General features: G+C 34.2%; 1 protein-coding gene across 1 annotated transcript in view; it reads right to left on the reverse strand.

Annotated features, from left to right (window-relative positions):
- Window positions 1-15679, reverse strand: part of ECT2L (epithelial cell transforming 2 like) — an 85153-nt gene that overhangs the window by 2813 nt on the left and 66661 nt on the right. Inside the window, exons 12-19 of the mRNA XM_031964194.1 lie at window positions 10020-10103; window positions 7264-7478; window positions 6092-6239; window positions 4704-4777; window positions 4443-4599; window positions 2993-3058; window positions 1826-1914; window positions 27-199 (exon numbers count right to left, since the gene is read on the reverse strand). Coding sequence (XP_031820054.1) covers window positions 27-199; window positions 1826-1914; window positions 2993-3058; window positions 4443-4599; window positions 4704-4777; window positions 6092-6239; window positions 7264-7478; window positions 10020-10103 — 1006 coding nt within the window. The remainder of the gene's footprint in view (window positions 1-26; window positions 200-1825; window positions 1915-2992; window positions 3059-4442; window positions 4600-4703; window positions 4778-6091; window positions 6240-7263; window positions 7479-10019; window positions 10104-15679) is intronic.

Here is a 15679-nt window from a genome sequence, read left to right on the forward strand (position 1 = left end):
CCAATTCAAGAAAAGTATGGACATACATTTGGAGTCTGGGATGTCTTCTATTAGCAGCTGGTGAAGGACTTCCAGTGCTAGAAACTGATAAGTTGTCTCAGTAGTCCTTTCAAATGGGGTGTGCACTATAGTCCGACGAGAAACAAGAAGTGCATCATTGAAGAGGAAAAGACTGAGGTCATAGATGTGTTCATAGAGCCTGTGTGGAAATGGGAGAAAATAAGAGCATGTATTTGGCTTGATTCTTTTATTGCTGGATCCTTTTTTTTTTTAATTAGCTAGTATAATATCTTTGTTTTAACTGCAGACCATTTGAATGTTTTTGTTTTCTGATTATTACTTATTCTCTTGTATCTGTCAGATACAAGAGTTATCAGGAAGGTCCTTGTAAACTAGTTTGAACTGCTGAATTAACATATTTTATAATACTTTTCCATCAAGAAAGGCAACACAGTAGGATTTTTTTCTTTTTTTTTTTTTGGTTGAGGCAATTGGGGTTAAGTGACTTGCCCAGGATCACACACTAGGAAGTGTTAAGTATCTAAGATCAGATTTGAACTCAGGTCCTCCTGAGTTCAGGGATTTTTTAAAAAAAAATTTTAAAAATTGTGTAAGTGCCTTGGATTTTCAAACTTTTATAAAAGTTTGCTAAATCAGAAGACCTGGCTTTGTCGTGGCTCCATTACTCAGTGGTTGTAAGACCTTGAACCAGTCACAATATCTCTGAAGTTCAGCTTCCTTAAGTGGGGTCAGTACTTAAATCACCCATCTCACTGGGTTGTGTACAATTAAATTAAGTATTTTATAAATTACAGTTAAAGCTAGAAATTCATGATCCCAATTGTCAATGAATATAAAATTGAAATTTTTTAGATGAAAATGCTTGAAAACAAGCAGTGATAAGAACATCAATTGAAAAAATAATTTGTAAAGGCCTAGAAGGTTGGTAGGACTGAGGAGAAAATTTTGTGAGATTGTGTCATTGTTATTTTCAAAATAAGGAAACTTGGAACACAGATATCAAATGTCTTCTGTGAAGTAATACAATTAATCATTTAATAGTCTATATGGTACCTTTTGTTGTTTTGTTAATGTTTCTCATAGAGCTACCTAGATTCCTCTAGGGATACAAGCATACACACAACATTGCTAGGTCTGTATCTCAAAGATCCAAAAATTTGTACAAAAAAGCATCTGTGCTTGATAGCTAAGAATTAGAAATCCAAGGAATGCCCATTAATTGGAGAGTGGTTAAACAAACTATGATATATATGTAAGGGAATGTTATTGTGCCATAAGAAATGACAAGCAAGATGATTTCAGAAAGACTCATATGAACTGATTTATATATGATGTATAGTAAAGAAACAGTAGAATGGTATACATAGTAACAGCACATTGTTCTATGAACTCTAAATGGTTTAGCTATCCTCAACAATACAGTGATCAAGACACAGTCCCAAACTAATGATGAAGCATACTGTTGTTCTCCAGGAAAGAACATTCTTTAAATTAAATTATATTAAATGAATTAATATTAAATACAGACTGAAGCATGCCATTTTTTACTTTTTTTTTCCTTTTACTCAAGTCTTATACAAAATGACTAATATGGAAATGTTTTAAATAATTGCACATGTATAACCCATATCTGATTACTTCCCATCTCAGGGAAGGCTGAGCAAAGAGAAGGAGAAAAAATTTGGAACTCAAAATTTTAAATAAAAATGTTTTTTAAAAAATGAAGAGACTATAAAAACACTGAAGAATTCCCACTGAATTATGTCAGGGCTATGCCTGTGTTTTGTTATGTTCTTTTTTTTACCTTAATGAGAGGCTGATTTCTTCATTGATGTAACGAAGCTGGGCCACATTTTGTACCCTAATTAGGAATCTGTTGCCTTCTGAGAGAGTCTGTGAATTTAAATGCAAAATTCAAATCAGAGCAGACATCTAAGCATTTTTATAAAATATCTGTATAGCAAGCACTATGTTTAGAGTTGAGATGATAGATAAAAATGTCAGCAGCTTTTTAATATGAAATTTTTTATTGTAGTCCCATTCTATAAACCACTTAACTTCTCAAATAATTATACAACTGCTAGTTTGTTGCTTAGTTCAACTGTTGCTTAGTTCAACTTTGAAACCAAATTATTTAAACATACCTTAGATTTATCCTAAAGGTATGCAACTTAAAATGTATTGGGGGAAGTTAATTTCTATTTTAAATTTATTGAATAGCTTTTGGAAGGGGAATTGAAAAGGCAGAGAGAAGCAGAATGCCATCTTGGAGAGTCAGAAATCATGTCTGATGTATAAATAGCTGGGTGATTCTGGATGAACATTCAATTTCTTAGTGTTCTCTAGGCAAGTGTGTAAGATTATAAATTGAAGGAAAGTGCTGACCTGAACTAGGAAAAAGAACTCCTTATCTGGGAGTTTCTTATCAATGACATCACAGATCCAGTATCTATATCCCTTTAAAAGCCAGACTGGATCAGAATGAGAAAAAAAGCAGTTTGGGGAGAATTCTTGAGGAAAATTTATAGGATGTAGTTATTTAGGTTAAGGAATAAAACCCCTAACATATACAACAGAGAGAATCTTGCTGAAGTGGCAATGTTGGAAATTGTTCTGACCAATTTGGGTTCTAAAAATGAGACATTTCCCTCCCTTTCTCTATAATTCCTTTTCCTTGCCCAACCAGATGTAAAAACTTTCCCCCATCCCATACAAATGACAAAATTCAATTAAAATCATTAAAAGTCCAGCCCATTAATATTTTCGGAATATTTACTGTGCGAAGAATCCTCTACTGGAGAGGAGGGAAATGTGGAGGGGCATCCGCAAGCAAAAACCTGATTGCAGTATAAGCCTGAGCTCTGATGAGGATTTCTGCCCTTTCCCTGAATTACTTCTGGGCAGTAAGTCTATAAGCTACTAGAAGCATAAGTAGCCATGGACACAAGAGTAAATGCACTGGAGTACTTACGGGGCATCCACAGACACTTCTTTCTATGTCTGACAACTGATTTTTCCTGTTGACATTTTGCTTCAACTAGAAAACAAAGTTTCATTTTAAACAACGGAATAAATTGTAAACTTTGGTATTTGTGAGGGAAAGAAGATTCAAGATGCTTTTTACAGTATCTAGGACAATACTTGAAAAATCTCAACCAGAATAAAACAGTTTCCTAAGCATATCCTAGCACTTGTACACATTGAATCGAGTCTTTTATGCCTTATACAAATGCAGCACTCAAATTATGATAAATGATCATTGTTAACTCCTCAAGGGCAGAAACTTATTTTTCATCTTTGTATTCCTATAGCCTACTAGAATGCATTACATAACTGGTAATTAAATGTTTATTGAATTAATGAATAAGTGAATAATACCCAAGAGCTACTGGAAGATTCTGAATTAGTAAACTTCAATGAATCAGGCAGAAAGATCAGGTAATACATTTGAATAAGTTCCAGTAATATCCCCCAGAGAAGGAAGAGGATTTTGTAACTCTCATTTAAACAGAAAATTAAACTTTGTCATTCTAAAAGCTTATTGGTTAATCAAGAATCTATTGAAATTCAATTTAACACATTAGTTCCTAACTGATTTTGGGGGGAGAAGGGAAAAGGAGGATTTTCTCCCCACATTAGTTGTGAAACAATCAGTACAAAAGGGAAACATCACGAAAAAGAAAAAAAAAAGTGAAAATAGTATGCTTCTATCTACATTCAGACTCCATAGTTCTTTTTCTAGATGTGGATTATTTGTGGATGTGGATTTCTTATCATAAGTCTTGGAATTGTCTTAGAATATTGTATTGCTGAGAAGAGCTAAGTCTGTCAAAAGTGATTATTGTACAATGTTGCTGTTACTATGTACAGCGTTCTCCTGGTTCTGCTCACTTTACTTATCATCAGTTCATATAAATCCAGGTTTTTTCTAACATCTGCCTGCTTATCATTTTTTATGGCAAAATAGTATTCCCTTACATTCATATACCACAATTTGTTCAGCCATTCCCCAATTAATGGGCATTGGAGCGAGGATCAGATTTTGAATTACATAGTTTGAATTATTTTGCCACAGCATTGTTAGCTTTAGAGATCCGAAATCAATTAATAGGTATTTTTAAAAAATAACTTTTTATTGACAGAACCCATGCCAGGTTAATTTTTTACAACATTATCCCTTGCACTCACTTCTGTTCCAATTTTTCCCCTTCCTCCACCCCCCTCCACCAGATGGCAAGCAGTCCTATACATGTTAAATAGGATTAACAGGTATTATTAAAGAGAATGTTTTTGAAAATGTTGACATTTAAATAAAAAGTTGCATGGGAAGTCAAATCTTGGTCAAAATATCTTTAAGTTAATTTGGACAAGATCTAGCTGCCATAATTACATAAAATACAGGATCACATGCATCAACCAACCTGATTTATATAATCCATGTATCTTTTCATTTGCTTGATTGCAATAGTCAGATCTGCACGGTCAACATGCTCTGAAGGTGTGTGAAGTCTCAGACCATACAGAATGTTTATGTATTCCTCAAATCTTCTAGATGGGTATAAGAGCAGCTCCTGCAGTCTACAGATAACATAGGACAAATCTAAACAACTTGGAAAACCCAATGGACTCGCTCCCTCTTTCTTGCTATTGCCATAGTAATTTAGCTCCACCTCTGAACTCACTTCAGCATTCTTGTAACAATGGTCTTGTCCTGCCTCTTCAAAAATGCCCGGAATGATGGAATCATTTCTCTACACTGAAAAATGAGAATTACACAACTTAATTTTTTTTTTATTACAACTTTGGTACATAATACTACAACCTCTCTTCCATGTGTATATAATATTTCTATCCAAATCTAATGAGGAGCAGCTAGATGGAGCGGTGCATAGAGCACTGGTCCTTTTGTCAGGAGGATCTGACTAGTTGTGTGACCCTGGGCAATCACTTAACCCCAATTGCCTCACCCCAAAAAGAAAAGAAAAGAAAAGAGAAAAGGCACCCAAACTAATGAAAACCAGTATATACTGGAACTCTACTATAATGGGTTCATAGGTTCATATACACCACAGGGCCAAGCCCATCCAAAAAACAATATATAAAGAAAGTTTCCTATAACATATACGCTTCCAAATTATGTAAGCATTTATTCTTTCTGAATCACAGTCTTCTTATCTGAAAAGTGGGATGAGTAGTTATGAGGGAAAGCAGCTTTGTAAGCTTTAAGTGTAAATAGAGAGTTTCTATTTTAATAAATGTTAGAATTATGCTCCAATATTATCATAAGTGGGTTCAACTGCACTTTTCACACAAAATTTTCACCAAGTAACTGATCAAGTTGGATTCTAGTGCAGGTTTCATCATTAACTAACAGATTGCTTAACTTCCTCTAGTCTCAGTGCCTCACTTTTAAAATATCAATGAAATTTGCTTTATTTGTCTCAAAGTTTCATTGTGAAGGTCAAATAAGATGACAAATGTGAAAATGCTTGGTCAAATAGGAAGTATTGTTAGAACACAAAACAGTTTGATAATAACAATATCCATCGTCAGCCTCAGATTGAAATTATGATCATAATTATCATAATATCAAGATCCCAATCTAATTAATCAAAAGTTGACAAATTAGTTCCCAAAATGAAAGTATTAGAAAACACAATGAGATCCTTGAGAAAAGCCCAAGGCTTTTGCCCTTTGACTAATTTTTTTTCACCCACCTTAAACTGCTAAGTTTTTAATTTGACCCATAATCAAGTTTCCATGGGTGCTGTTTTGCCTAAATACCCAGATATAGATAGATGTGCATAGGTACATAGATAGATATGTATAATATGTATATATGGGATATAAAGATACAAGTTTTTACTTTGGGAAAAGAGAAGGGAATTCTTTTCTATTAGTGATCTTTAATTCAAAGAATCAAAGTTAAAGTTTCTCTTTTTAACTCAGAAGAACCCTTGTGAACGCTATAACAACTTGATTACAATAATAATCATATTCACATGGTTTGCAAAGCATTTTACATATGTTTTCTCATTTGGTAATATGGCAATTTCTCAGTCTTTGGTACCTTTTCAATTGTTTTCAAAACAATAGGGTAGTTGTTGAAGAAGTTGGTATATGTTTTCAACTGAAGCCCAAACTTTGTGAATATTTCTCCAAAGCATTGTGCTGGACCCCATTCTTGGAGTCTCTTTGTCAGTTCTCCTAGAAAATGTCTGTAATGTGAGACATACATAATAGGTGAACTATAACCAAGAAATATAAATCTCTGTCCGCTGGTTAAGACATTGACATTTTATCTAATTTTACAATTTTAATCTTTATTTAAGATTTATGGCTAATTTTTTTTTTCTTGGCTTTGACTCTGACTTCCAAAAGTGTTGCAAAAAAGCAGAGAGGGGCAGCCCCTGATCTCAGGAGGAGGAAGATTCTCCTGCAATTCTAAGGGCCCTTCTTTTTACTGTCACACAGAACTCATTCTACAGGTTTGCATTTAGAAGTCCTCAGCACCACCCCTTACCAGGAATTCCAGCCCTTCATCTTCAAATATTTAGGGATATTAAATTAAGCAGCCACAGAGAAAGAATTTCCTAAATTTCTTTTGTAGATCCCACAAGAAGCAGCTCAAGATCAATCTTTTTTATTCTGTCTTCAATGAAAATGATTGCATTTATCCCTCCCACATTATGACTTTCTCCATAATGGTTTCAATATATCTCCGGTCAGCATAAGAAATTAAAGGGGAACTTTTGAGGGAATTTTGCAGAAACTGCAGACAACATACGAAGGTCAGCAGATGATACAATGTTTGGAAATTCAAAAATGCATAAAATATATGTATAATGTCATATAATATCAACTCAATTTTTAAAAATAAAGTACTGTATGTAAACAATCGATAAAAGAAAAATAAAAAATTCAAATATCTCTTGTATGAAGGGAGGGCCAAAAGTTTTTATACAGATTTTCCAGATTGTGGGCATTATTATGCCCCTTAGCCCAGTAATGTGGAGGGATAACTGTATTCTCCTTTCTGGAATAACAAGGTGCTCAATGACAATTATTGTTTGTGAGCCTTATCAAATTTGCCTTTGTTCCTTTCTCATTTGAGGTTCTTAGGTCATAGATCAATCATGATCTCCCCTTTTCTCCCAACTACTGATTATGTTTTGGGAAATGAAGCATGGGTTCTTTTCCACTGCACAATCAATATTTTGGTAGTAGGTATCTAACACATACCTATTGAGATCTAAGATACACAATATATCAGTGAAGATGATCTGGATGTCGGTGGAACTTAGGATGGCTCTGTTTGATGCCAGGGCTGCTTTCAGTGGAGTGAAATAGACATCCCTCACAGTTTCCAGCATCTGAACATAATTTCTCTCACTTTTCAAGAGTTCTCCAGCAATTCTAGTCCTCTTTTCTGCCAAGTCCATCTGGAGCTTCCTTTCCTGTGGAAAAGCATACAAACAGATAGAAAGTTAGAAGAAAACACACCCTTAACATTTTACTATTTCAGAATGAATAAAGGAATAGGTAAGCAGAGGAATTAACCTATTTAGCAATTAGATTTTTGTATTGGGAAGTGTTATTTTAAGTCCACGATGTGAAATATTAAGTGGAATATTGATAATACCAACCACATATTTTTATAATGTTTTTCAAACATTTGTTTGAAATGTTTTTTTTTCAAAATACATGTAAAGATAGTTTTCAACATTCACCCTTACAAAACCTTGTGTTCCAAATTTTTCTCCCTTCCTTCCCACTTTACCCCTCCCCTAGAGAGCAAGTAATGTAAGAGGTTAAACATGTGCAATTCTTCTAAAAATTTCCAAATTTATCATGCTGCAGAAGAAAAATCAGGTCAAAAGGGGAAAAAATAAGAAAGAAAAAAAACAAGAAAACAAACAACAAAGGTGAAAACAATATCCTGTGATCCACATTCAGTCTCCATATTCCTCTTTCTGGATGCAGATGGCTCTTTCCAACTCAAGTCTAATCACATGTTCTTAAGTGCAATGTCTGTCGCTGCTTCTCTCCAATAACCTAATACCCAACTGTTCTTCTTAGGATCACAGAACTGGAAGGGACTGGAGAGGTCATCCAGAGCACAGCTATGGCTGCCAAAAAACCTCTTCAGGTAGGTGAACCAGATTAAAATGTAACTGAGAAATGTTTAACAAAATAATTTAAAATACAATAGAGCATAGGTAATGTTGAATTTCTAGTTTTCTAAGTCAGTGTGCAGCCTGCAGGAATCCATTTCTATTTGAATTTGGCATCATTGATCTACAGATTTTCCTATTAACAGAGGAGGAAACAGGCCCAGGGAAGGGAAATGAGCTGCCCCATCCATACCAGTAGTGGCAGAAGCAGACTTTGAGCCCAGAAAATGTCTCCATTTCTGTCGTTCTCCACACTGCCTTCTTATCAAACAAACTTTAAAAATCCAGAAATATTATTTATAATAAGGTCTCTCTGCATGGTCCTCATAATATAGTTCTTTTCTGAGAAGAGATAAGGGCCCTCTTTTCTACAGTCTCTCTGTGGTCAGCCCCCATAGATTAAATGATCATTTTTCTACAAACAAATTCTAGATTCATACATGATCTACATCAATAGATGTAGAAAAATTAAATGTATCAGAAATGTATCAGAAAAATAAGAAATCTCACCATTAATTAATTAATAGGCACTTATTAAGTTCTAGGAAATGCACTGGATGCTGACTATATAAGAACAAAAGCAAAAATCAACCAGTGTCATAAAAACATTAAAAGCACATACTATGTTCCAGGCACTGTCTAAGCCATATGGGTACAAAGAATGGCAAAAAGACAATCTTTCCTCACAATCTATTGCGGGGATACAATATGCAAACAAATATGTACAAACAGGCTATATAGAGAATGGCAAAAAAGCTATATATATAGGCCCTACCTTCAAGGAACTTACAGTTTAACTGGGGAAAATTATATTTAATCTATCTTAAGAGACACATTCTACCTAGTTATTTTAAATAAACATGTTTGAAGCATATTATTCAAATAGTTAACATAATAATCTAATTTTGGGAGAGTTAGGAAAGATTGCTGTTCTCCATTTGGTAATGTTTAGAAGTGTATTTTATATATGTTTCTTATGTTCTTGAACCATTCCAAAATTCTGGCATTGGTTACAGATTTATACATTTGATTTTTCAAATTTAAAACCACTCAATGTTGTTTTAAGATCTCTCTGCCAGGGACTTTTGTTATGTTAGGAGGAGATGCTATAGTATTCACCCTATAAATTCAATACTATTTATTAGTTACTGGTAGTAGATTTTATTGTGTAGAGACTATTGCAGACCACAAGATAGCATTAGTGCAGTGTCTAGATCAATCCATTACCAGCAGTTATTTAAAAATACAAAATTCTATCTTCTAAGGTAGAAAGTCCAATGTAGGTAAGTTAAGGTAAGGTAAAATATACCAATGTACATTTTAAAACAATAATTGAAATAATGATGATGATTAAAAATAATTTTATTTATATGAAGCTTTAAGGCTTACCATATATTAACACATTCAAGTTGTAATGATTTCCATGCATTTCCAGGTCAGAGATTAATCTCTGACTTAGAACAAGATATTTGTTAATGGACAATTAGAAACAAGCCCCATTTATCACTGAAATGCCAGTTCTTTATGTATGAAAACAATGTTGAAAAAGAAAATAAGAGCAGGCCTTGGCCATGTTCATAACTGAATAAACTAGAATTTCTTCCTGACCTAATTTTTTTCCGTGATTCAGATTTTGTAGAGCTAATATAACTATCATTTCAAAGAAGGGAGAAAAGTGTCAGCATCTCTAATTTGGTGAAGTTGGTTTATTTTGTTTATTTTTAGAAAAGTAAATCTTCATAAAAAAAAAATCAACTTCAGAAGAGGGAATAAAAAAAGTGACAGTGATCATAGTGGAAAATGTAAAATGCTTAAGTGACTTACCAAATTAATAAGCTCCTCGAGTTTTGAATCATTTTCACTGGTACCAGTCTTTTGTTCCTGAGAATGATCTTTTAAATTTCTTTCCTAGAAATTGAATAAACACTTTATTGTACGGGTACAGGAACAATCATGTTTCTTCTTTTTCCCCACCACCATATGCTGGACACATGACAAATGATTTTCAGCAGAGGAAAGTACAGATTTATTGATCAATTTATTAATTATTGTTGTTTGTCCTTCATTCTCGAAGAGGACCATAACATCAGGGAGGGGATGCCATGGCATGCAGGTGAACTGGATGTAAGAGAGGAGGGGCTGTGCAAAGTCACCTGCCTCACTTTCCCTTCCAGAAACATCTGGGTTCAGTGACCAGATATATATCAGGACAACTGGAGATGGCCCTGGATGCAGTGGGAGACTTTGGCCTTTTTAAGATTAAGGTCGTTAACAGGTCTGTTTGATGGAGGCTGTACCCATTCAGTGATTAATAAAAATTTAGGTAAATAACTTACACAAAATGAGTTCACTTGGTTCCCTGTTCCATTAAATGATTTTTATGTATTTTAAAACTAACATCCAACTTTTACTATCTTAAGCTTGAGAAAATTTAAACTTCTATGGAATTATATTCTCGCCTTCAGCAAAAACCTACAGACTCACACTGCTAGCCAGATCACTAACCTGAGGAGATCACATTCATTCTTTGATGATAGTCTTTAACCTCAACTCTGACTGGTCCCTATTTACTAGCTGAGGGCAAATTTGTTACCTTATTTTTAAGACTTGTGAAAGGAAATTCTTAGAAACTTGATAAACTTTTATTGGCTCATAGAAATAATGGCTATATCCATTGCAATTACCAGTGTCCCTCCTGTCTCTTCATAGAATTATGTGAAGTTTTTTTTTTTTAATTTCCCTTAATTTATTTTTGTTGTTTTTGGAGGATGGGTGGAACTGCACTTGGTGGAATTGCACCTGAGATCTTTCCTCAAAAAACAAAAACAAAAAAAAAAAAACAAACCCATTTCTTAGACCAGGCTAATCTATCTGGACCAAGCATTTCTCAGCCATCTTCAACTAAGCCACACAGTTCAAAATTGTGGTCTAGGTATTCAATTATTTCATTTTCCTTCCCTGCTAGGTGTTGCCCCATAAGATTGTTTCTCATATATTATAATATGGTCAGGACAGAATAATATGTAATAATGATGCTCAGGGCAAAAAGATTTGGTCTGGATTGGACAAAAATCTTCCCACACACCTACCATTTCAACAGAATGTCTTCCTTAATCAGTCTTCCACAACAATGAACATGGATTCAGTGGCTCATGGCACAGAGTAATTTCTACTAATATGAATAAGTAAAACATATGCCAAAATTTAGCCTCATGGGATTGGAGATTTAGAACTTGAATGGATCTCAGAGGCTATATGGGCCCATTTCCTTATTATACATATAATTTTATATATACATATATGAACAATATATATACACACACATATATATATACGATTATATATACATGTAATATTATACATATAATCTGAGGTCCAGATTAAGTAACTTGTTCAGGATCATACAGGTAGGAAATGGGAGATCTCTGGGAATCAAAGCCCAATCTTCTGACTCTATATTCATTTTTCTTTCCAGTTTAAGGGCTTATAGCTACTAAATTAAAAATGAGCTCACCTGGTCTGGGCAAAAGGTTATAATAATCACATGCCTACCGATACAGCCCTGTGACTCTGATATATTTAGAAACTCTGAAAAGAACAATATAATAGTCTCTAGTATGTGTCATCCTTATTGTATAGTTTGACCTAAATTTTTCTGTATAAACTCTCCATATATAGAGATTGGCCTTTATTTTCAATATTATCCCTAAGTAAACAAAGGACCCAATGAACAAACAATAAAATGAATGATTAAAGACACTATAGCATGAATTAACATGGCTAATGCTTTGTTTCACTGGTGGCTGACCAGAAGTTTATCTTTCTATCTATTATCTATCTGGTGTATCTATTTTTGATTCTGTGAAGTTGGTCTGAGATTGAGAATGGTTCTGGGAAGTCTGAAATTGATAAACTTGTCCATTTACACTAGACATTTATATTGAAACAGTCTGGGAATTGTGTTAAATTTTGAATGCTAACTTCAACATGACACAAGATTTTTGCTGTTACTGAACACAGTAGAAATAGCAGTGGCAATGAAATGAGCACATTTAGAAGAAAAGCAGGAAAGATTTACATGACTTTGGCTTGGCCCCCTCCAGTCCCATTTGGCTTTTGTGGGTTTTTTGTAAATAAACTTTCAAACCTAAATGGGAATGATAAAGGAGGAGGCATCTTCCAGCCATCCAGGCATGTCCTACACTTTTTGGTGACATGTGTATGATTGTTGTTAGTAACAAAGGGACAGGAATACTTCTGCTCCATGGTATGTGACAGGGAGAGTTCTCTGATGAGTGGTTCAGTTGCTATGGAAATTGTCCTTATTTAGGTGCAATGTGTGATGTACACAGGGCCAGTCTCCAGGGGTAACTGTCGGGATGAAATTCACTGTTTGGACAATTATACCTTGGTTAGGCAGATGAATCCTTTCCATTCACTCCTCTAGTTTTAGACATTCCCAGAAAAGTCTTTTTAAAACACTTATCTCAGCAGGATATATATATTCCCGCTGCTGTAAGAACAGTAGTTTTTATGAAGTGGTGGCAGGCCTAAATGCATTTTTTTAAAAATTGACTTGACAAATGCTTCTAATTTTCTTCTGTACTCCCTTAATTAAAGTCCAAGGATTATCAGAGGAGAATCAGCAGCTTGTTGCCAAAGTTTCTCTTCTTGGTCAGCAGGCCATGGGGCCACCCTGTTTTATCCAAATGGCTGCTAAGATCCCTTGATTCACTGACATAAAATCATGGGCAAAGAAATGAAAACCTAAGATATGTTTAACTAATTTGGTAAAAGGTCAAAAGAAATCCTTAGCATTAAGTATAATGCTTGGCTGCCTCAGGCATATTCAGGTAGCAGAAAACCAGGAAATCCTGCTTCTAACAATACACCCTTTTTTGAGCTCAAAACCTATGTTTTAAAGCATCAGTGGGTGATATAAATCTCCTTGTAGTGTTCAAAAATGTAGACCGATTGCTGCCTGAAAAGCCATTGGTGTTTGATTTCAGAGGACTAATTGTAACCCATTCCTCTGTCCTTTGTGTTAGATGAAAAGAATGAGGGCCAAAGTATGGACATGTTTTGCTTAACTATATTTCTTTGACACAAGGAAGCACCTTTTATTAAGGGAAGCACCAGGGAATGATATTTATATTAAGAATAAGTAGCCAACACAAATTTTAAAAGATGATATCACTTCATTTGAGATTTGAAGGAGAAATGGCTAATAATAATACTAATAGCTAACATTTGTAAAGCATTTATTATGTTCTAGGCATTATGGTAAGCATTTTATAATTATTTCATTGATCCTCACAACAACCCTGTGAGGTTGGTACTATTTATAATATAGGATAAGGAAATTGAGGCAAACAGAGGTTAAGTGGCTTGCCTAGAGTGACACAGCTAGGAAAGTAAATTGTATTTGAATTCAGCCCTTCTAACTCCAGGCCTGGAGCTCTATCCTCTGTGCCACTATATTGCTAATGTCAACAAGGAAGGAGGCTTTCAGTGGAGTGCCCCAGACATTTATACTAAAACTTGTCCTTTAGAACAGGGCTTAGACTTGTTCTCTTTGAACCCAGTGGGTACAAAAGAAGGAATAATGGCAGCACTAAGTAGGGATAACAATTATGATAGTGGCACAGGGAATAGAGGACCAGGTCTAAAGTCTGGAAGACTCCTCTTCCTAAGTTCAAATCTGGTCTTACTCACCAGCTGTGTGACCCTGGGCAAGTCACTTAACACTATTTTCTTCTGTTCCTCATCTATAAAATTATCCAGAGAAGGAAATGGCAAACCACTCCAGTATCTTTATCAAGAAAATCCCAAATGAATTCATGAAGAGCTATACACACCTAAAACAACTGAACATAAAGTAATAATGATCTCGAACAAAACAAGCAAAAAATACAGGGATAATCAAGGAAACTACATTTTACTAAAAGGTACCATAAATAATCAAGTAATATAAAAAAATTTTACAGCAAGTTTCTCTATAGATGCCTCATTTTTCAAATAAACGATGAACTGAATCAAATTATAAAAACAAGAGTCATTCACCAATTGATAAATGGTCAAAGGATGTGAACAAGAAATTTTCAGACGAAAGTAAAGTTGTGTCATATAAAAAAATGCTCTATTGATTAGAGAAAAGCAAATTAAAACAATTAATTTACTACCTCATACCTATCAGAAATGACAAATGCTGAGGGGATGAGGAAAACTAAGTGTGTCCATGAATTTTTGGTTAAGTAATTCAATCATTTTGGAGAACAACGTAGAATTATTCCCACTATGAATACCCTTTGATTCAGTACCCTGTACCCTGAAGAGATCAAAGAAAAAAGGAAAAAGACCTTTATGTATAGAAATATTTTTTTGGTGGCAAAGAAATGGAAATTGAAGAGATGTTCATCCTTTGGGGAATGGCTGAACAAGATGTGACATATAATTATGATGGAGAAATATTGTACTATAAGAAATGATGAAGTAGGTGTAGTTTCAGAAAAATATGGTAAGAACTATATAAATTAATACAAATTGAATTGGAAAAATTGAGAATTGAATTAAAATCATTGTGCATAGAAAATGCAATGTTGTAATAATGATCAACTGTGAAAGACTTGGCTACTCTGATCATTAGAATGGTAAAAGGCAACTACAAAGGACTCATGATGAAAAAATTATATTCGCCTCCAGAAAGAAAACTAATGAGCTCTGAGTGCAAACTAAACTATGTTTTTTTTTGGTGTGATATGGCTAAAATTGGAACATGTTTTGCTTGAGTTCACTTGTATGATTGATATATCATTTGCTTTCTGGGAGTGGGGAAATGGTGATAGGGAGGAAAAGAATTTGGAACTCAATATTTAAATAGAAAATAATATTAATACTAAATAAATGAATGGAGGGAGAGGAGAAAATAACTTTTTTGGATGGTAGATTTCTGATAGGATAACTATTTCTCACATCTTGGACAACTCAAGCAAATTTCACTTCTTTGGGATCTTCCAATTAGATAATGTGTTTTGAACTCTTAGAACTGGCATTTCTGCAAATGTGCCGAGTATTATCATGGTCACTGGCAGGTAGTAGGATGTAATAAACAGGATCATAGATCTAGAGCTGGAAGGGACCTCAAAGATCCTTTTATTTAATTAACCTAGAACATTAGTTCAGAAGACCTACATTCTAGTTGCATAATTTTACTTTCCATGGCATGTAATCTCTGTTAGTTTCAGTTTCCTAATATTTCAACCTGGAATAGTAATACTTGTGTGGCTTATTTAAAAGTTTGTCAAGAGCAAAGAACTTTGTAAACCTTTAAACCTGATTACATTTTAAAAAATAAGAGTAAACAATGTCATCCAGGAAATGCATGATTAGAATAAGAGGTAGTTTGGTTACATAGGGCTAACAAATAGGCAAACCAAGGTTTGTTGATGTAGAATATTTAAAGACTTAGAGGAAGGTTCCCAGCA

The sequence above is a fragment of the Sarcophilus harrisii genome, chromosome 4 (genome assembly GCF_902635505.1).
Source record: "Sarcophilus harrisii chromosome 4, mSarHar1.11, whole genome shotgun sequence".
Lineage (NCBI taxonomy): Eukaryota > Metazoa > Chordata > Mammalia > Dasyuromorphia > Dasyuridae > Sarcophilus > Sarcophilus harrisii.